Source organism: Neopelma chrysocephalum, unplaced genomic scaffold (assembly GCF_003984885.1).
Source record: "Neopelma chrysocephalum unplaced genomic scaffold, ASM398488v2 Primary Assembly neopelma1_75, whole genome shotgun sequence".
Lineage (NCBI taxonomy): Eukaryota > Metazoa > Chordata > Aves > Passeriformes > Pipridae > Neopelma > Neopelma chrysocephalum.
In genome coordinates, this window is record NW_020897736.1 from 1,761,879 (window position 1) to 1,784,721 (window position 22,843).

A 22,843-nucleotide genomic window follows, 5' to 3' on the forward strand; every position below is an offset into this window, starting at 1 on the left:
GTGCTAAGAACACGTGTGTGTTCATCTGTCTGTGCTAAGAACACGTGCTGTGTTTTTCCAGCACTCCGTAAGCATTCCTGGGAGTTTCACAGGTGAAGAGTGTTCACTGTCCTGTCTTACAAACTGGGTACCTGAAACACAGGGAGGAGAAGGGCCATTTTTATGGAGCTGCTCAGGTATTGATGGTTTAACCTGAGTGTGATATGATATCTCTGAAATCAGTGACAGAACTGAGCTGTAAATGTCCAGATTTCCAGCTTTGTGTTCAGTCTATTAGATAACAGCTCCCCCTTGAGGGAAACGTCTTTTATTAATAAATTCATAACCCAGTTTTTCAGTCATTGGAGTTTTTGTGCGGGTAGGTTTGAGGTTCACAGTTTCACCAGGCTGTGTAAAATGAAACAGGCTCCTGGTGGCTGTGTTGTGTCCCAGCCAGGGGCTCACTCTGTTGCCTCGGGATGTTGCTCAGCGCTCAGAAGTCATCAAAGTTCAACTTTGTGAAGTAGCAAAAGCTGGCACTTTTGGAAGAAAACACCCCACACTCCTTGTGTACCTGCCCCTGCTAATTCGTGCTGCTCCTCTGTGCTCCTGACAGTGGTGAGGGTGCACAGGGACACGGTGGGAAGTGGAACAAGGCTGTGGCAGGAGTGAGTGGCTGGGGCTGAGGGGAAGCAGGCTGGCTTCTGTCAGCAGCAGCGTTGGCTAATGCTGCTTTAAAATGCTCATCAAACTGCAGGCTCAACTCAGCATTTGTAAAGCTGAATTAATGATGCAGAACTCTTTTAATTGCACAAAGGAAGATAGCTAGCTAAGAGTTAAGTAGCTGTGTGTTTATTTTACTTAAGCAATCAGTCAGACTGCTTTCCATTTTCTAAGTGTTGTATAAACTTCATATGCAGAGGAATTACATCAAGATAATTTTGTTCTCCTTTTTTCAATCAAGATCGTGACATAGCTTGGATTTAAATCTTAAGTGCATTAGGAAAGTTAACAAAAATAACCTTGATTATGAGTAGTCTCCTAGTCTTTCACTCCGTACCTTTCAGTTTGTTAACACAATGTTTGACATGTATTCAATTCTTGTTCTTCACAGAACTATTCAAAAAATATGGTAGGTAAGGCAAAAGATTGACATTACAATTTGTCTGTGGTCAAACATTTGGACAACAGTAGCATTGCTTACTATGAGAAGTGATTTTGTTTATTAAAAAAAAGTTAAAGCGAAACACTTTAAAGGAAAAATTTGCACCAAATTCCCAAGTATATAATTGTTGAAAATACTTTACACCTATGAAGAAACATTTGTGAAGAAATGGACAAATCAGTAAAATTCTCTTTCAATTTCTGCAAAGTTGTGTTTTCTTTTCCATGTTGTTATTGTTATTCTGGGCATCCTTTGAAGTACCGTGGTTTTTACCTCTAGTAAGTAACATCTACATTAAAAACATCTAATGTTGTAATCCATTTCCCAGTGGGGGAAAGATACATTTTTGTCTTTATAAAACACCACAAAGTAGAAAGTAAATAGTAGGTGCTGTGTTGTCAGCCAGAAGAGCAAAAGATTTTCGAAAGTTTCAGGAAGGCTGAAATCCTTTGGGCTACTCTTGTTTAGATACTTCTTTGTGTGGACATTAAACTATATCTTTGTGGAAGGGTACTCAGGCCACAGTTCAGAGAATTACTCTGTATAAAGAATTTGAGCTCCTGACAATATTAGGTCCAAATTCAGATTGCACATGTTGACCTCTTTTACACCCCCTGCAAGATTTGTCTATGGTGCTTTCAAGAATAGTGTTTCAGAAATTTGGTCTTAATTAAATAGTCTTCAAACAAACCATTAACATCTATTTAACTAAAACCAACAACAACATTAACTTGCACAGCTGCTGCCGCTAATATGGACTGAGTAATCCTCCTGATAAATTATCTCAGAAGAGTCTGGTCATGGAAAGAGATGAACACAAGATGGTTCTGGTAGGAATCAGTGTGGAGATGAAAAGTCATGATTTTTTTACAGAGAAGCAGATTCTCCCGGCCTTCTAGTTGGGCATTTTCACTAAACTTAAGCATACTGAAAGCATTCAAGAAGGAGTGTAAGTATGTGGTTTATCGGGCTTCATTGCCTGGTCACTTATTGTGTCCTTTCAATAAACTTTTCTGTGCTAATTCATACCACAAAAATCATTATGAATCGGTCATGACAGTGTACCATTGAATATAACACTGGTGAATATTAGAGCCAGTGGGTCCTGGGTACTTTTATTGTCATTACAGATGGAAATTTTCTTCAGGGCATGTTTTAGAAGTTTGGGATATGCTGTATGAAAATGTAAAGGCTAAAAATAACAACTGCTGCGCCAGATCATTAGGAAGGTGGTTCAGCATAATCTAAAGGTAATTAAAATTAATACCCTTGCTAAATGTCAAAGATGTGCAACCAGTCAGAGAGAGACTGTAGGGAATGAGGCTGCTAAGAAGATAGTGAGGGAAAAGTAAGGGACATGTTCATGTTTGGAGAGAGAGAGTGCAATGCCTCCCGTGGCTGAGGGAACAGAGACCTGTGTCCTTACACCATCACACTCCAGGTGCAATTATCTGCTGAGCTGAGGCATTTGAGGGGAACTCTTTACAAGTATTATTAGCTGTCTTCCCCCCTTCCTGGTTTGTTAATGTGTGTAATTGGCAAATATTTAGCATTATATGATAGACTTTCAATTAATACTTTACATTAAAAGTAATGTACAAAGGAAGCTTGATGGCAGCCTTTTTTTTTTTCTAAGTTTTTTTTTGTTTTAATGCACCTGAATTTAACTTCAGCAAATGAAGTATGAGAGTTGTCACATTAGAAGCAGTACATGTACCAGACTAGCTGGCAGTCCATGACAAATGGGTCAGGTTGGCAATTTCTCTATAAAGTTTGTCAGCTCTCTGGGTTAACTTGCCCCTCTACCCACGTTTGGCTCAACAAATGAGTGCCAAATTTTGAGTCTCATTAAGTGGTTGCTTTATTTACATTTGCAAGGAGCCTGTAGAATAGTATTTCTGCGCTCCCACAGCTGTGTGTGGACACAGGGTGTGGATAGGTGTCTGTCTGTCCGTCTGGTCATGCACCTCCACTACCTGTGTCCAACAAATACCAGGGAATGCTGTGGGAGCAAAAGCAGACATAGCCCTTGACACCTGCAATAACAGAACATCCCACTGAAGTTTGGGCCCTAATTACAGCTGCAGCTGGATATGGTCCATGCAGCCAACATTTGCCTTAAGAAAAATACAGTGGTGGTTTCCACTTGCATGTATTTTGTTTGTTTTCCTGTCATGACTGACTTGTTTTATATCTAGCAAGTTGAGTGTGTTTTGGTGCAGTTCTTTGTTGCACTCTCAAGGAGGAAAGAGCCAGACTGGTTGTTAATTGCCCTGCCTGAAACTTCTGCATCTTGCAGTCATTCTTGGAACAGCACAACTCCTAAAGCTTGAGATCTGAGTCACCAGACCACAGATGTTTTTGCAATGAAACTGTGCACCTCCTACAAAGTCACTGTGGTGCAAGTAATGATAGATAGTGTTTTCATTTTGCTGCACAAAAGGGTCAAAATGGCATGAGGAGTCCATGACAGACCAGCAGAAAATGTTGGTTCTGAAAGAAAATTTATATCGTAGCTCCAGGGGAAAGTTTGGGCGCTGTGAACAGATTGCCTTTGTCATTGTGTACAAATGTGTTGTTTGTAAGGTGATGCTGGATGTCAGGCAATCAGTGCAAACTGACTGTATGATAGAGCTTGGTACCTAAGCAGATGTTAAGCCAAATTTGGTGGAGTGCTTACAGCACTGTGTTTTGATACATCTTCTGGAAGCATTCTTCTGAGCATGAAGGCCAGGGCAAATTGTCTAAACTTTCCTCCAGTCTGCAACCCAGAAATGTTCATCTCTGCTGGGAAGATCATCCTTTCAGTCACTTGCATGTTATGGAAAAGAACCTTTTATAGCACACTCCTGTTTTGAGGCATTTGTAGCAGCACTGTGTGTGTGATTTGCTTTTATTTTCTCCCGACCCGCTGCTGTAATGTTTGATTCACTGTTTTCTGTCACTCAGTTGCTGTATGGAAGGGAACCTGTTGTATGGGATGGCACATCCTATTTGGACCACTGCATGAATTCTCAGTGGACATATCTGTGTTAGTAACTGGGGTAATTACGGCTCTGCTGGTTCCTTTGGACACTCTTTCCCTCCCCCCTCGCCCTCCCTTTCTTCTTCCAGAGATGGCCTCTCTACATAATTCCATTAAAGTGATTGTGCTTGGAGGGGTGGACTGAGGGGCAGTGCTCTCATCTTTCAAAGCAGGACCAATGAGCTGTGTTCTTTCCACTGGGCAGCAACAAAAGAAAAGGTCTCTCAGAAGAAAAGACGAGCACAAAAGATCAAAATTAGGTGTTTGTCCAGGCCTCTGGTATTGCTTTCAAGTTAGCTTTTGAGGGCTCACTTTGAAAACGGTGAGCCAGGCTAGTTAACATAAGGGTGTCTGCTGGTTTAGAGAGCATTGGTACAATAATATTGGAAGGGAGCTTTTTGCTTGTGCAGTTTAACAGTTCTCTGAAACACATGAGAAACATGGGGACTGGTGGCAGACCTTACAGGCGGAGGGGGAACGTTCTGTGCCGGTGAGGAAATCGAGCACGCTTAAAATCCTCGGCATCTGCTTCACTTATTTTAAAAAGATTAGAGACATTTAGGTATTTCTCGTTTCCTTAGGCTCCAAAAGGCATTTTCCAAAAGGCCAAAATGCCGTGTGCTGGGAATTCATCCTGCCCCTCCAGCCCTCCCCCAGCACTTTTTTCTGTATGAAGCTGCTCTTGCTGATGGTGGGCAGTAGGAGAGGTGATGTTTTTACTGCAAGGGGGTGTGAGGTGTTGTTTGTCCTGGGGCCCTCTAAGGGGATAGAGCAAAGCTACAAAAGGGATACAGACCCTTTTCAGATTTAGACAAATAAGCCAGAGCCATCCAAAGCCGTGGAAAGCCAGACTGTTCAGCTGGATCAATTCACATGTGTCGCATGTTCTAGTTTCTACCAAAATAAACTTTTACAATGTTGTACAAAGAACAAATCGCTTAGTTTCTACTTCAGTTATTTGGTTTGCAAAGGAAAACATGAGTATCACAGGCAGTCTTTGTTCCATCTAACTGTTTAAAGTTACCTTCAAATTGAAAAAGAAACCATGAGATGTAAAATGCTGGCAATTTGTAAGCGCTCAAACTACTTTAATCTGATATTAAAAGGATGTTATTTAAAATGTGTGGTCATTTGAAATTTTAAGTCCTTTAAAAATAAAAGAAATTAAATACTATTATTTGAAGCTAGTAATAATGCCTAGAAATTGCATATCCAGAGGCTCAACAAGATTTTAAAAGCAGTAATAGAACAAGGTTGTTAAACTGTGTTTATTTAGTTAATCATATGCACTCAAGCAAAGTAAAAGGGCATTCTTCAGAAAAGAGAAATAAAATCCAGTACTGAAAATCTGAGAGGGAATACCTGATTGTGAGAGGAACAGCCCTGAATCTGTATCATCCTTCTGCTTCCCAGATTTATGTTACTGTTTGGCCTGATGTGCTTCTCTCTGTCCCTTTTGCCTGGTATATGTGAAATGTATTTGCTTATTTTCCTAATAAGTTTCTGCTGTATTTACATTACTTTGCTTCAAAAGTACATTTTTAAGGATAGTATTTCTCAGTGCTCTTCCTTTCCCACCCTTCCCCCTTAATAATTCCCCTGGCCCTCTGTTGCTTGGAGCAGACTTTGGCTAGCCCCAGATTCGATGTCAAAGGCCACGACCCGATGTCAGAGCAGCCCATGCTGCTGGCCTCTTCTTTGAATAATTATCTGGAGTTTATTGTGTTGAAGGGATGGGCTTGGGGGCAGCACAGTCACCCTGGCAAACCAGACCAATGAGCTCTCCAGCCGGACCACTACCCAACAATGGAGCTGTGGCTTACACAAAAAGTCCAGCAGCACAAAAGATTAAATTAAAAATGGACATTTGGGCACAGAAGTTTTGTCCTTAGAACAACCATTTTTTTCAACCTTCTGAATGTACTGTGGTTTTGATACCTCCAGTTGAAAGGAAAGAAAGTGTTATTTTAAATTTTGTATGTAAGCTAGAACAAAACTGAAAAAATTTTCTTATCGCCTTCCCCAGCTGTTAGAATTGCCATACTGGCTGTATCTTCAGAAGTTATTTCTAGGTTTCTAGTCACTGAACTTGGCTCAAAACACCAAGACACTGAACTTTTCTGTTTGTTTGCTTGGTTTTTTCTCTAGAAATTCAATGCAATCCCAATTCTTTCAGAAACAAGAACAAAGCCCCCAGTACTTTCATTTCTATCAATATTTTCCTTCTAAGTTGCTGAGAACAGGGGTGTTTGAAACAGGTATGAAAGTATGTTCCAACAGTAAATGATAGTAAAATGTCCACTTTCTTTCAGCTTCCTTATCTTTTCCTCTCCCCAAAGAGGACTAAAAATGTCTGAAACCCAAACTGTGTAGTGCTGTCTCTTCTTATCAGGACTGAATGAAAGGCTGCTGGAGGTGGACTCACTGTTCTGGAGGGATGGAAAAAAAAAAGTTCTTTCATGGTCTGACCTCGGATTCTTTCTTAATTTTATCTAGCCCTGACCTGTTGGCTCTGCTCTGGCTCCTTTCAAGGCCTTCAGAGCTTCACAAACATGCAGCAGCTGAAAGAAACAATGACAGGGCTTTTAGGGGTTGCAATATTACACTCTCTTGTAACCTTGGCTAAGTAGCCTGTAAACAGATGCTTTCTCTGAAGCATTTGCCAGAAAGCCAAAATCTTGGCTGTGTTCAGACCAGCAAGGACTTTGTAACACTTTTGATTCAGGACTCTTCATTTTGTATTCAATGTAAGCTTCAGCTGAATGCACAGTGACCCAGGGTGTGTCTCACGTGTCCAGTGTGGTCGTAGAACTTGCTGTTACAGATTTTATACTTATCTTTACTGCTATAAATTTACCTGGATCAGAAGAATTGTATAAAGACAAACTATCAACATCTCAATGGGATAAAGGCACATTGGTCTTTTGCAGAAAACTGATTTGAATGTGCTGTTAAAATGTAATCAGGGGATTTGCATTTCTCTGTGTACTTTTGAGAAGAGAGGATGAATTAGGATTTTTCATTGGCTCCCTGGTTGGTGTCATGCTGCTTTAGTCTTAGAGGGTTTTAATTTTGTAATAGAATATTGAGAGTGGAGTTTTTGTTCCACTGTGAATATGCAAGTGACTTTATTCTTAGTAACTTTTTCTAAAAGCTTGGTCTGTGCAATCTCGGTAATTTAAGAATGAGGTTGTTGCATGATAAAGTACTTCACCAGCTGTGAAGTGATTACAGGCATGTTTCTGTTTTTAGTTGTTTAACTGTGAATACAGGCATTTAATCTTTGATGCCTCTGGTTTTCCCAGCTGTGTCCATTGGAAGTGCATGAGGACACCACCTGGCAGTCGTGAGGTGTAACTCCACCAGATGGAACTAACCTGTGGTGGTTGGAGAGATGTTCCTTCCTCTCTCCATGCCACCTTTATCACCAGGGAAATGGCTTCAAAAAACAGAATCTTATTTTCTAATTTCCCTGCCATTCCCCCAAATAATGGTAGCTGCTACAGCAGTCATCCCAGCAAAACCTGGGTTTTCAGTGGACATATTTGAGAGGCCTGTAAGGGTCAGAAACAATGCCAGATTGTTTTATATGTTTTTGTGTATTTGTTTCAATATTTTAGAAGAACTGAAGAGCTAAGTTTGAGACAGTAACTCAGTGAAATTCCACAGAATACATGAATACACACTAAAACTAGTTCTGACATGAGAAAATATCAACTCTGTGGTTGCTTTTGCCTACCACTGTGTATGTATTCACTGGACCATTTATATTGTCCTAGATTTTCAAAACTAGGCTCTGAATGTTTAATTCATGTTTAACTAATAAATGTACGTCACTTGAACATATTAAAATCTTAAGTTTTGGGAAAGGAAATGTGACTGTCTGAATATGAGTATTTCTGACTGACAGCTGCTCTGTAGTAGTAAGTTCACCCCTCACTGAAAGAGAAATGAAAGATTTACATAGAAGCAAGGCTGATGGCAGTAGTAAAGGATACTGAATGATTTTGAGCAATAAAATGTGGATGTTCCAATGAAACGTAGAGCAACAGAACTGCCAATAAATCAAGTCTCAATTCTTGATGATATTTCTGCAGTTTCTCTCAGTTTCTCATGTCCAGACAGTTGAGCAGCTGTGGTTCTCCCTCCATGCTGGGGAATGAAATGACTTGTCACAGCACCAGGGTTGGAACATGAGTGCACTGTAGTATTTTTCTTGAAGAATTTGTTTGTAACTGCTATGAGCTTCCTGTCTGCTTCCTGAGGAGCTGAACCTAATCTCTAAGATTATATCTCAGAGATATAGTAATACAAGTAAATCATTGTCATCCAACCTCTTTTGGAGCTTCAGCTACTGTAATGTTTAATGTTTTTCCAAGTTACAATCCGTGTTTTAAATTATAGTTCAACTTAATTTTTTTTGCTCCTACTTGCAGTATTTAACTTTGCCAGTTTTACTGTGAGGTACAGAACCAACTCCAACTCACAAAACAAAGAGAAGGCTCCCCCATGTGTCTCTCTGCTGAAAGACCTACCAGGGTTGGATCTGCAGGGCTCACTGCACGTTTTTATGGAGAGTGAATGACAGGACATGGGGATCTGGAGGAGTATCACTGTGGAGCAGTGACCTTCCTATAAAAACTGCCATAGGAAAATGAGGCTGATCCGATATAAATTGCCAAACAGTGATTTTTGGGACAGTATCTATTTTGGTAGTTTGAAATTAATAAATGTAAGGCATTCTTAGCTTTTTCCCACTCTTATTTTATAGGAATATTATTACCACAAGCGAAATTTGTGCCTCTGGTGAAACTGTTATTCTTGTGTTCTTAATACTGACAGGTTTTGGTTACATAAAAAGGGGGTGTGAAGCAGATCCATTGAACTGTGTGAAACTACTCCAACTTATCACATCCAGCCTATAATGTCTTCTAAGACAGTCTCTGTGTGCTTGAGGCACTCATGTAATAACATTTATGAATTAGCTCTAGTGTGTTTCTGTCAACATCAGTGCCTTTGATTTATATGAATGGTGCAGGTTTGGTGTCCTTGTTAAGTAATAACAATAAAAATGCCTATTAAAAACCTGTAGGTGTTGTGACAGTTTTAAAACAATTGAATGCCAACACTAAAAAAAAAAATTATATTCAACAGAAACAAATTAACTGAAAAAAAATCATCTGATTAATAAATAGGCTGATTAATAAATAGGCTACAGAATTGTTCGTCTTCATCTTAGGTCTGTGAACAAGCCTTCAACAACTAAAGAAATGCCAGAAATTTCAAGAACTATTCGGTGTTACCAGTTATTAAGAGAAATCTTGTGAATGCAGAGATGAAATCTTGATATGAGTTTTTTTAATTACTCTGGATTTGTGTGTTGAATGGGTTGAGTCAATCACTGCACCCAATTTGTTTCTGAATAGCAGTGATCTGTGGAAAGATGTGTTACTTCTGGGTCTGTTCTGAGCACCACTGATGGCCTCAGTGCTCACTTCCCTGTTTCCTGAGCCTCCAAGCCTCCTGTGCATGGATGGTATACAGTAAATTTGAGACTGTCAGCCCCCAGGTGGCCATGCTATCCCCAATCTTTTATCAGTGATTTATGTGTAAACTATTCGAGATACCTTTGCTGGTTAAAGATAAGAAGGTTCCTGAAGTTTGTTTTCTCTCTGTGGATGTGCCTGGCTTTGGATGTTTGATCCCGCTGATGAACTGTGAGATGAAAGTGTTCGTGCCAGGTGTGTGCTGGGATTGCCACTGAGGAGTGAATCGTATCAGAAGCCTGAAAATGAAACTCAGAAATTTTTAAAAATATTCCAAACAGAGGCTACTCGAGACAAAAAATATTTTCCAGCACTTCATAAAAGAAATAGTGGTGTCTGTTGGAACTGAGACAGATCTGTGGCAGATCTTGGATTATTGTGTTTGACATATAGGAAAGCTCTGACCAACATGGAATGGCATCTCAGTGGGTACTTTGAATTGGTCTTTGCTCATGTTATGCACATAATCTGTGAGGCAAGTTTCACATAAATTTCTTTAAATTCTTTTCCATTCTTCTTTTTAGATGACTTTAACATTTAGGCTTCCCTGGGCCAGTCCATAACACAGCCCTCCCTCCTTCTGCTGCTTCAATTGCAGAAACCAGCAGATGGTTTTTCAGCCATAGAACAGTAATGTGTGACAGCTGAAAAATTTGGACATCGCTTTTGTCTTGAACTAGTCTTGGTACCAATTGAACCATGATGTCCTGAAGTGGAAATAACACTGTTTTTCCGGATGGCAGGGACTAACTGAGGGACTTTATTTTTAAACAGGTTTTTCTGTATAAAGATAATTCTCTTTGAAACCTCTTGTGTTGTACAAGAGCAGGAGAGGGAATGGTATTCAACATTGTTCTGCTTCTACATGTCAAGTGTTAAGGATACTTTAAAATAAAATTTTAAAAACATATTTTTCTCAAAGACATTTGAATTTTTTTGTGGGAGTTAGATTTTATATTTTTTTTTGCCTTTCTTCCACATCCCGTTATTCTTCCTTTTCTCCTCAATCGAGTGTTAACGAGGAATTCAGTTAAAAAAAAAATGCAGTGAGGATAAACAGACCTCAGAGGCTCCTCATTCAGCTCAGCAGGGCACTAGAGCTTAGCTATCCTTCATTTCCCAGCGAAGATGATCAGTTCTGGGTGAGCACTTTCAAAGGGCGCAGGGTTTTGGGAGGTGCTGGGCAGGATGATGGATTGGGGGGTCTCTCATCCCGTGTCCTGCGGAAATGCAGCGGGGGGCTGGGACGGGCAACTCGGGAAGGGAGGGAGAGGCAGCGACACTCAGCCAGCTGGGAACCTCCTGCTTCTGTGGGATCTGTTCAAGGGCCTGCTGAATAGTGCTTGAGCTCAAGTGTTTTCTGAGAATGACTGGGAAAAGTCATTTTTTAATAACAACCTCCAAAGCATAATCCCAGTGAGATGTTAGAGATGTCTCAATGACTTCTTCTTTTAAATTCTGGCTTTGTTTTTGAATATTTCAGTTGCACACTAATATATTTATTCCTCTCACAGATTAAGAGGCCTGGGAATATACATATTTCTGCTTTTCTGAAATGCATGCTGTAATAGTCCTAAACAAGTCAGTGTTAACTTCATTTCTGTGTATTCAAATCACTTGGGACTTTTGAAATATTTTTAACTTTTATCCTTTTAGTTGGGCTCAGTGATTTTAAATGCATCTTTATTTTTTGAAAATTTTTAAGAGATTGCAATTATTTACATATAACATCTTACAGTCTTTCTGAATTTTGAATATTGAAATTCCATATTTTCTTTTGTGACATTTGATTATTCTGTGTGTTTGTGTCCATCTCCTTCTTTTCTCTGATTGTAATTTGTGGTCAAGGAACAACTGATGTTAAAGTGCTACTGAAAAGTGAAAAAACCTTCAAAGCAAATGAGAGTTTTACTCTAGTTTAAAAAAACACTTTTTTTTTTTACATTTTGTTACTTACATTTTCTGCTTGTGATTTTAAAATCTATTCAAAAATTGGGAATGGACTCCTCCTGCCTATTCTACCATTAGTGTCAAATACATCAGAGAAATACTTCAATCCAAATTTAACCCCCCCCTTTTTTATAGCTATATATAGATTTTGGTAAAATAATCTTTAAAAAATAAACACATAAATCTTTAAAATATAAACTCTACCTGGTGATATTATTTATAGCTGATGTGGGTAACTGCAAAAGAAAAAGATTTTCCAATTCAGTATCAAAAGATTTTAGAAAAGGTATTATTAGGAAACTACTCTACCACCTTTACAGAAACATCAGATGGAGCTGTTCAGATGGTATTGTTGGTGCAGTGACTGCAGAGGGAGCCACCGATCTGATGGAAACAACAGTCCTATTCCTGGTGAAGAAATGTCAAGGATTTGTGTTCCTGTTTATTTCATGAGAGGCCATGTCAAATCTCAGCTAAAATGAGAACAAGAAGAGCTTATTTTGAGAAGGGTTAATACTGTGGTAATTTAGGGCAAGGAAAAAAGAAATAAACAAGATCAGCACACTTATATAATGTCTGAACCTTCTGAAAATCTTAATAGAAAGAAATAGGTCCATGTCAATAGAAGAGGAGAATGTCCCGATAGCTGTGTCAGTACTGGGGTGAAGTTTGGCTCAACCCCAAAGAGCTCATAGGAACTCGCAGCAAACGCTGCCCTCTTGCAGATCGTGGCTGTGTGGAAGGGATTGGTTGCAAACACACCTGTGAGGGAGCAGTTTGCAGAGCAGCCAAGCAGCCACCCTGGTGGTCTGCACTCCGAGCCACCTGCTGTACCCACACCACATCTCCACTCACAGAAAGCTCCAGGCCCCTTTCGAACTCCTTGCTCTGGAGCCATTTTCCACTTGGATCGAGGCCAGCGTGTCATTAACAGAACCAAGAGAAGCAGCAAACCGCAATGTGGCTGCCCAAAGACATGGCCAGAGAAAGGGAAATGGGGAGGTCCTTTAAGCTGGGAACAGTGACCCTCTAAGAATGCCAGAGCCAGCTTTCAAGAAACATGTGGAGGCAGAATTTGCTAGTCAAAGCATTATTAGCAATCCCTGTTTTTTCACAGTTTATCTCCTCTCAAAGCCTGGAACCAGAACATTTCCCATTTCTTTGCTGAGTCCTGTCTTCTTGCCTTTGCTTTGATTGCCCTGCTTCATTACATCCTGCTTATCCAGAAACAAATGTTGGTTTCTATGGACCTCCTGCTGTTTGTTTTAAGAAATCTTTAATAAAAGACTGAAAGCACTTCAATATGCTGAATCATACTATGAAATCTAGCTCTGTAGCTGTGAAGGTGTGACTTTGTTATAGATAGAAATGTGATACTTATCCTACTCCTACTGATTGCTGTTTAGGCTGTTGGAAGTCTGGGAAAAGATGCAGGGGAATTCACAGGGCTGGAGAAAAGACAGGCTTCCAGGCATCCAGCCTGTCCATCAGTCCACTGATTGTAGCAGACAAGTTTTGAAACAAACTTGCAGGAGAATCAAGTTGTTTCACTACCTGTAGAAGTCTGAAAAACTTTTTTTTTCCCCCTCCTTCTTCTGGAGGCTAATTATTCCTTTTCTTTTTGTGCAGATCCTAGAAGAAAGTATCATGTAAGGCTGCTGGCATACAACAGTATGGAAGAAGGTTATCAGGCAGACCAAACAGTCAGCACTCCTGGATGTGTCTGTAAGTGTTGTAGATGCATGAAGAATTTATTAAGAGCTCAGCTGTTTCAAGGTCCCAGCAGCTCTGTGTTTTTAACCTATAAATAATCAATTAATTCAGTGTAAAACAGAGAACCAGAAAGATCATATCTGTGACAAATACTATCCTGGTCGTCCTGCAATTGAGATAGTTTCCTGTGTTTGTGAAGTGCAGTTGAAGAAACAAGATAGGCCAAGCACATTTCCCTCCCCTGTTGGACTGTCTGCATCATCTGACAGTGACTATCATGTATCCTATGAGATATTTATGTCTCTCCCTCGTCTCTGTTGATAGTTTTGACTTTGGTTTTGACTAAACAAGTGGAACTGCAGAAATAATATGTGACATGTGTTGGGTTATCAGGGATCTTTAGTAGCTTGAACCAGACTCCTGGGTCTGAATGTCAGGTAGTGCTGGGTAAGGGCAGATTTGAATCTAAACTGTGGGCTCAGACTTCTTAACATTATCCAGGAAATAATTCCTGCTCCTGTTTTGTTTCACACAGCTGTCCGGGATCGCATGGTGCCGCCTCCGCCGCCTCCTCACCACCTCTATGCCAAAGCAAACACTTCATCTTCCATCTACCTGCACTGGGGGAAACCTGCCTTTACATCTGCCCAGCTCATCAACTACACAGTGCGCTGCAACCCCGTGGGGCTGCAGAACGCCTCCCTGGTGCTCTACCTCCAAACGTGAGTGCAGAGCTCCCAGTGAGCCTTGCTTTGCCAATTCCACATCCTTCCCACTCAGGTTCTGCTCTTCCTGCCCTCTTTTAACTGTCTTTTACCTGTAACAACTTTTATCTCCCATAGAGGACTGACTGTGCGTTGTGCCCAGTGGCTGCTTGCTCAGTTTCTTGGATTTTGTAAGATGTGTTCATGGAACAGCTTAATTCTCTACTGGAGATCCTTACCTTGGATCACTGGGCTAGCTCTTGATTTTTTAATGGCTTTTTAGCGGTCTAGATTGAATTTCATTTTAAGTTCTTCAACTCAACAAGAGAGAATACCTATTTTGTGGGTAGCTTGTCTGGGTAAAGGTGGGACTTAGTCCAGCGTCTGATTTTAAGACTGGAAATGAGGATTTTTGAGGGATTGAGCATTTTATTGTGGGAATGCCATGTTCCTGAGGGTGTGGGACCCTGCCAGGGGAAAGCTGAGTAGGATTGCTTGCTTTTCAGAGAAGCAGTGCCTGAGCCACAGACTGGCAGAACAGGGAAGAAAGTCTTCCTAGTCTTGGTGTTCTGGTGGTCTGGGAGCAGAGGACTTTGTTCCATGTGACTGCCCACGAGGGAATCCATGTGTAGCTGCCTTAAAACTTCGGTTTACTTGAGTTTCTAAATAAGAAATATGATGTCTTAAAGGATAGTTCCCATCCTAATATTCAATGTTTTCTCTTCCAAGAACACTTCCCCTGCTGTAGAACTCCTGACTTAACGATTAGACGCAGTATAATCACCATGTAAAGTTCTTAGTGTGCAATATGGAGCACAGCAAGGAGTGCTGCTTTTTGTGATAGGATGAGACTATTGCAAATATTGGTGACTGACTTTGCACCATGGAAGATGAAACTACTAAATGAGATTTAATAAAGCAGTATCTGTAGAGTAACACCATTTTAAATTGAGATTTAATCTTGACTGAGGTGTTATCACCCAGAATTAACCCTGGCATATATGAAAGATTTCCCTCCGCCCCTAGAATTAAAATAAAGTGAAATGTCTACAATTAACTTTGTGAACAAATAGTAAACTGCAATATTATAATTAATATAATCGATTTTGCAAGAAATAAATTACTAAATGCGGCTACAAGATGAGTAGGGAACATTCATATTCTACAGAAATCCCCTAAATGTGGGAGGTGATAGAGGCCATAAGTGGAAGGGGACATTGCACATGCAGCCTGTGTCTGCCTGTGAACTGAGAAGCAGACCCAGGAGCCAATATCATGTGCCTTGTCAGCTGTGATGCTGGTTGCAGTTTGTGTTACTCCAGCTGGAAACATAGTGTCCTATGGACAAATGTGGAAAGAGCTGAGTTTGGGATCCCTGCTGGTGATCCAGCCAGTAGTATTCTTGGACTTGCTTATGCATCAGCTGTTCGAAGAACCTTTATAAAAACTTGAGCTCAAGTCAACTGAGAGCAGGCACAACACCCTCCTGAGAGCTCCAGGGTTAGTGCAAGCACACCTCAGGTGGGCAGCACAGGTGGGCCACGTGTCTGGGCTTGAACTGGTTTGTCCTTTGTTGAGCCTACAGTGAGAATCTACTCATGGGATCAAGAGATACCATCTGAGTTTGGGATCTTCAAGTCAACTGCTGCTGTTAAATTTATTTTTTTTCTTTCATCTATACAGGTCAGAGACTCATATGTTAGTTCAAGGTCTTGAGCCAAAAACTATGTATGAATTTGCAGTTCGGTTGCATGTGGACCAGCTCTCCAGTCCCTGGAGTCCTGTAGTCTACCACACCACCCTCCCAGAAGGTAAGGAACCAGGAGAGGACCACGTGGTTCTGAAAAGAAAGAGCTGTAAACCAAATGGCCTGAAAAATTGCTTATTAATCTTCAGCTGTCTGCAGGCGAGAGAAATCCTTTCCTTTGAGATACAGACAGTGCTCTTCTTGGTAAGAGCTAGAAAAATGCTGTCAGGAAAATCCTTGGTTTGGAACTGTGAAATTCTTTTTCAAAATCCACCTTAAATCAGCAATGATTTTCATATAAAGTGAGATATGCTTTCACCATTAGCAACTACTGAATAGAAGTAACTTGAATAAAAACTTTAAAATACATATTGAAGAGGTAGGGCTGATTCATAGGCATTATGGAAACATATTTTAAGCCCCAGAAATTTTGGAAACTGTAGGAATATTACACATCTACTACTCTAGCAGCTGGTTTGCTTTGCTGTCAGCCTGGAAGGGGAAAATCCAAAACTTTGGTTTCATATTCTCAACAATGCAATGTTTGAGATGCACCTGTTCACAGGGTAAGGAAGTGGGGGTTTATCAGTGACTGTTTCCTTCTGGAGTTGAAGGAAAAAATACGAAATTTTTGTTTTTCCAGAACCTCATCTATTGACCAGGTCAGAGCTAACAGGATGTCTCCCGAGGAGCAGCATGTGTTTGTTTGTGTGTGGTTTCTGGGATGTGGCAGTGGCCATTAGGTTCTGTACATCAGTTTCTTTCTGAGCAATTTAATTGCACGTAAATTGGGTTAGCCTAATAGCATTGTGTTACTGTTCTCACAGCACCATCTGGCCCTCCAGTAGGAGTGAAGGTGACTTTGATAGAGGATAATACTGCTTTGGTTTCCTGGAAGCCACCTGATGGTCCTGAAACAGTTGTTACACGATACACTATCCTCTACGCATCCAGGAAGTCTTGGATTGCTGGGGAATGGCAAGTGTTGCACAGAGAAGGTAAACTGAAATCACAAACCTATGAACTGGACAAACAATGATGTTACTTATAAGATGCTTTGTTACTTTCAGCTCCCTTGGACTATGGTAAGAAATAAATTCATATATAAATGTTCACATGAAAGTTCTAATTAGTTTAGAATAATTACCACGGGAAAAGGTATTAAAACCCAGTTCAAACTCAGAAGGTGAGGGGAGAAGGGCTGTCTGTGCTGCTTTGGAGCTCAGTGTGGGAACCAGAAGGTCTCGTAAATCCAATTACATCCATCTTAGTTCTGTTGTAACCATGATTGTGATGGTTTCATTTTGTAAATGCACTCTTTCAAATCTGATGCCTGGCTCTCCAGAAATAAATGTATAAATGTAGCTGTGTGGGTTTATATATTTCTGTCGATCACTGCCAATCCAGTTAGCTCAGTTTGCTTAATGAACTTTCCCCTACTCCCAGTAAATTGCTCTGCAAATTCAATTTAACTCTCTGGCTCTATTCTACTGCTGAGCCCCAGCTAGCTGATTTAGCAGTACCTTGGGTATGGTGACATCAACTGCAGTCACATCTCTGTGATTAGATGGAGAGATGGGCTAAATTTTTGTAGGCACTTTTGACAATAATACTACGATTTGAAGAGCTGCATCAAAAAGAGATTTCTACTTTAACCAGAAAAGAAAAAAAAAGCATTTATTGTTCGGTTGATATTCAAAATAAACAGAGGAAGTTCAGAATAGATAGCGTTCTGATGATGTCTTAAATCAGAGAGGGAAGCTCAGTGTTACAGAGTAAAGTCATGTGCTTGAGTAGCCCATTTAAGAGGAGGGCTCTGTAAGAGTTACTGTTTTGTTGTTCTGTGTTGTTACCTGGCTGAAAGCTTAGTTGTCAGCAGAGAGTGAGGCTTTAAATTTTCTGTGGAGAAAATTCCAAAACCTTGATGAGTGTGCTGTCATGGAGGACAATTTGCTTCATCATCACTGAGAGTGAACTGTTTTGGCTCAGAGCTGGTGGGTGTCCTGCTCCTGAGGAGAGGAGAGAAGACCACCAGCCCTTTTGAAAGGTGGCAGTGCTGCTTTGTCTTTGCTGGAGCAGAATGTGTTTGTCAGGCTGGCCCCAAATAGAATGGTCATCTGTGAAGAATAACAGGGAATGACTATTAATCTTCAACAAAACTTGTAAAAAATAGCTAGTCTGAAATACCAATCAGGTCTAATTATAGGGGGAGGATTGAGCCCATGTTTTTTCACTACTGAAATTTTTCAAAGAAACGATAATATAAATAAAGATGTCCCACTTAATTGTTGGAAGAAACAGTGAGGTAAACTTGTCAAATTAGAGGATGAATTTACTGTTAATTTTTACTCAGTAAAAAACCCAGCAGACTTAAATTCACAGAGAGCTTACATTTGAAGAATAAATCTTGTCATTCTGGTGATGATACACTGTATTTGCTGCATGCAGCAAAGTGGCTGAATTGCTTTCAGATGTATCCTTCAGCTCAGCCATGCCTGAACATCATCTCTGATAGTGTTTCACCAGAGATTTCGGATGAGGGGATGGCAATAACAGTAAACATTTTCATGTGTTCCCACACTGAAAGAGCTGGAGAGAATGAGCAAATGGAGAGCTGTAAATCTCAGTCTGTTACTATGTCCATCAATGTTAGAGTCACAAATTTTGTATTTTGACAGATATATTAGGGTTTGAGGCATGGCATGGAATTCAGGCATCTTGACATTAGGACAATCTGTTACGCTCTTAATTATAGGTGAAAAAGTCTGTGAAAGAAAACTAGGATGTAGAGGTAAAATGGGACAAATACTGTGATAGTCCTGTGACAGTACTTTCATAGGTAATTTGAGATAGAAGTAGGATTTGGGTTTTTTAATGCATTTATTCTGATAAGCTCAGCTAACCCTATGCAGTATATAGCATTGTTTTGTCTCGATGCTAAACCTGTTCTGCAGAAGATTTGTGAAATCTTGACCCCAGAAACAGGCCCCTTAAATAAAAAAATAAATCAACCCTGCCACCAATTTAAAAACCAAACCCCTCTAATTTACTGAGCCTGTGTTAGGCATGGTAAAACCAAAGAATGTAACTGCAGTTTGGTGCTGATTCATGATGGGAGTTATCTTCCAGCCACCTCCCCCCCTTCCCTAGTTCTCTTCAAGTGGATTAGAAGTTACAGCCTTTACACACTTGGTGTGCAGTAAATCAGCACAAAGTGCTCACTTGCTTCAGCCATGCAGCAGATTTGAAAGGAGCTGGTGGGAAAGAGCCTGTAATATTGAAATGTGACCTTTCACCCTTGCTGGTGCTAAATATTACAGCTCCCTTGGCTACAGATACTTCACATTTTACTTCAAATGCTTTCAGCTAATGGGTTTTTTCTATGGAAGAGCTGAAATCGCTTTTGAAGTAGCTTCCTTTTTGCCAAATTTATAATCTTTTCTGTCAACAAAACAAGCTTATATTTTATATAGGTTCCCATGATACTATAAATTCTAGCTTTTCAAACTGATTTAAAAGGTTGAAATTTTGACTTAAGTCTGAGAAAGTGAATGGAATATGTGAAAGAGAACAAGACAGAGATTTGGTCCTGTAACTGCCACTATTTAGGGAAAGAAAAGCAGTATATTTCTATGGTGGCAAGAAACACAGGCATTTTAGAAATGAACTGGAATTGTAAGCAGTAGTGTGCAGTCCATGGGCAGGCAAAGCTCTCACTGAGTTTGATAGGAGTTTTGCCTGTCTAAGGACAATGCAAGTGAATCCTATTTATGTTCTTAATCTCTTTTCCTGCCTTCAGGGACTTTAGGAAATGAATCCCTAGCATGTGAAAAAGGCATTTTCTGTAATATTCTTAGTAGCACAGCTTAGATGCACAGTAATCAAGGAAGCCTACACAGGTCTAAATAGGGCTTAATTTTATTTTAAAATTGTGGTATAATGTACTCTTGCAAAGCTATCCTGTTCATTAAACCAACTACACCTGAAATTCGATAAAGTGAACCTGAATTCTTTTGTTATGACAATTTGCATTCACATTCATGGTACAGTGGATTGAGGAGAGGCATATATGAGAGAGGTCCATCTCTCTGCTTTTGCTGCCTTAGAATCTGGTTATGAGCTTGGCTTATCTGCTCATAGATCTGATCACAGCATAAATGCTACTACACTGAAATGTAGCCAGATTTAGGATTAGTGTGCTGTGTGTTGTACTCAATACTTGACTCTTGGTTTCAAACTATACTGGAAGTTCATGGTGTGCTGTGTTCAAGCAGGATGGAGAGAAAGGACAGAAGGGACAAGAAGACAAAGCCCAATTTTCATTCTGTTCCTTGTATGTGCAGGTTAGAAGGTGTCAAAGCTATCACAGTCCTCAAACAAGATTTGCAGGTGGTATTGGAAGGAAAGTGTAGGTCCCAGTGTCTAAATCTTGGTCTGTTCCCACAGATTTTGTCTTAACTGGAACTGTCTATCAAATCTTTTTATAGGAGCAATGACCATGGCTTTGCTGGAAAACCTTGTAGCAGGAAACATCTACTTGGTTAAAATAGCAGCCTCCAATGAAGTGGGAGAAGGACCCTTCTCAAATGCAGTGGAATTTGCTGTCCTGCCGAAGGAGACATCGGAATCTAATCAGAGACCCAAACGCTTGGATTCCGGAGATTCCACAGGTCAGTAGCAATGTTTTAATCACTGCTGTCACAAGTATTGGAGCAAAAAGATCCCTGTTTGTTTTAGCTTGTAACTGTGTTTTGGGTAAACCTTTCTGGTTTATGTGAGGTAGTCCCAACAGTGAAACATTTTCTTGTTCTAAATGAAATGATTTTGGAATTTTTATCTCAGTTCAACACTGAGCTGCTTTAATGCTCTTGCTTGGAAGTTGGAAATCTGTCTATCAAATGACAGTACATAACTGGTTTGAATTTTACATCAACATCAACTTTGCAGCCACTCCTCTATGACATTTCCTCCAAGTCCTCTATGTCTTGAGATACCCAGTAGCACTGGGTCCATCCCAAGAGGCATTCCCTTCTTCCCCTCCCACACCAGGACTGCACTGACCAGACTCTTCTCTGTTTGGTCTGTGAGTTTTATTTTCAGAAGTGTCAAAATGCATGACAGAGAAGGCCTGGAAATCTCATTAGAAGGAAGCATTTGTCTCTGTGGTTGTGACTGTAACCCTATTAATTTCTTGACAAGAGAGCAGGGGTTAACTCTTCTTATCTACTGAGCATTTCTATGTTCTTTTTTGATATAGCTTATTCTGACTATTACCATCTGGACCAGAAATCAATGACTGGCATTGTTGTTGGGGTTTGCATAGCCTTGACCTGCATCCTTATCTGCATCCTGATCTTAATTTATCGAAGTAAAGCCAGGTATGTTTTTGTTCTTGAAGAATGAGCTCTTTTTCAGGGCGCGCTCATTCTTGGGATGTGCCTCCTCCTCCAAGAGTGCTAAGTTCTCTGAAGTACTCTGTCTCTTCACCTGTTTCTACTAGCATTGGAAACAAAGCACTTTGTTGGCTCTTCCTACTCTACCTGAGCCCATTCTCCAGTGAAAAGGAGGAAGAACCCACAGAGTGAGTCAGTGGTGGTGCTTTGACAACTAAGTATGAGGCATGTTTCCAAATGCAAACCCTGCTTTGAGTCAGATGAGCATGCTGCTGGCCATCATCTGCTCTTCCTGCTTAACCCTCCGGCCTGCCCAGACGTGGTTTTGCAAGGCTTTAACCCCCCTGGGTGTTGCTGGACAAAAGGAACTCCGACATAAAGCAGTTCCATGATGCAGTTTCCACAGCAGATCCAGGATGCAGTTTCTTTGCAGTGGTGCAAGCCACCATCTGTCTGTCTGTCTGTCATGAGCTGCTATAGGGTATAAACTGGCCTAGTGACTGCCCAAAACTCTGGGATCAGAACAAATATAAGTTACTTTAAATAATAAATTTAAAACTCTTTAACAGCGTATTTCAGTAACAAGGGCTTTTTAGCATTCATACAGGAAAAATATGGGTTGGGAGACAGTCTCTGTGTAGCACGGCAGAAAGGTCTTAATATCATTAGTGGTTACTTCCTCCAAGTAATATTACTAATCATGACAATTCCTGTCTGCTCATAAGCTTGTAGCCTACTGTGTATGATTAACTGGAAGCAGATGTTATTTTTATCACAAGCAATAACATTTAAATTCCATGGGAGTTAGGAGTATCACATAACAAAATGTAAATGCCGAGAGTATACCAGTATTACTGGATTAATAGTAGCTTTGAAGTTTATCCTTGATTTTTTTTGTATTTTATTCCTGTGGGTCAATTTTTTTCCTACTTAACATTGTGTAGGAAAACATCTGCTCCTAAGCCAGTGCAGCAAAACACTGACCAGCTGTCACACACCAGCATCTCATTAGCCAGTGCTAATGAGGTGGAGAAGAATATTGAAGGAATTGCAGAGAATGAAGAATCCTTGCTGCCAATGATAGTGGGAAACAGCTTCATCGATGCTAAGGTACTGTGAGCTTTGCTTGCTCCCAAATCAGAAATCTTTCTTTAGAATTCATTCCTATAACATCAGAGTCCTTATCAAATGTAAAATATGTGTACTACAAACCCCCAGGAGGTTTTTTTTTTTAACGGAACAAGCACAAGTTTGGCAATCCAGGCTCAAATTTTCAAGACTTATCTGAAAGTTCAGCTAGAGATCTGGTTTGGACTTGTCTTACACTGTACTCTGCAGATTGCAGTGTTGGCTCTGGCACAGCACCACAGGATAAAAGCTCCACAGACTCGAGGCTGCTCGGTGGCCTCTGTTAGTCCAAGGAGATAAGTGAGAGTCCTTGTCAGCAGCCAGCTCAGCAAGTGTCTGTGCACAGTCTAGTCAAGTATGGCACTAAGCAGCTATTAAAGAAAGTATTATTTCTCTGTATATTTACTGGAAAGACAATGTTACAGTTTATAAACTCATATTTGATCAAACTATAAATTAGTTTAGATGGCAGGATTTACCAGTGGATGTATAC

General features: G+C 40.3%; 1 protein-coding gene across 1 annotated transcript in view; it reads left to right on the plus strand.

Moving 5' to 3' along the window:
• Positions 1–22,843, plus strand: part of PRTG (protogenin) — a 78,546-nt gene that overhangs the window by 52,774 nt on the left and 2,929 nt on the right. The window contains 7 exon segments of the mRNA XM_027688477.1: positions 13,295–13,390; positions 13,914–14,100; positions 15,766–15,893; positions 16,657–16,827; positions 20,317–20,499; positions 21,087–21,207; positions 22,167–22,332. Coding sequence (XP_027544278.1) covers positions 13,295–13,390; positions 13,914–14,100; positions 15,766–15,893; positions 16,657–16,827; positions 20,317–20,499; positions 21,087–21,207; positions 22,167–22,332 — 1,052 coding nt within the window.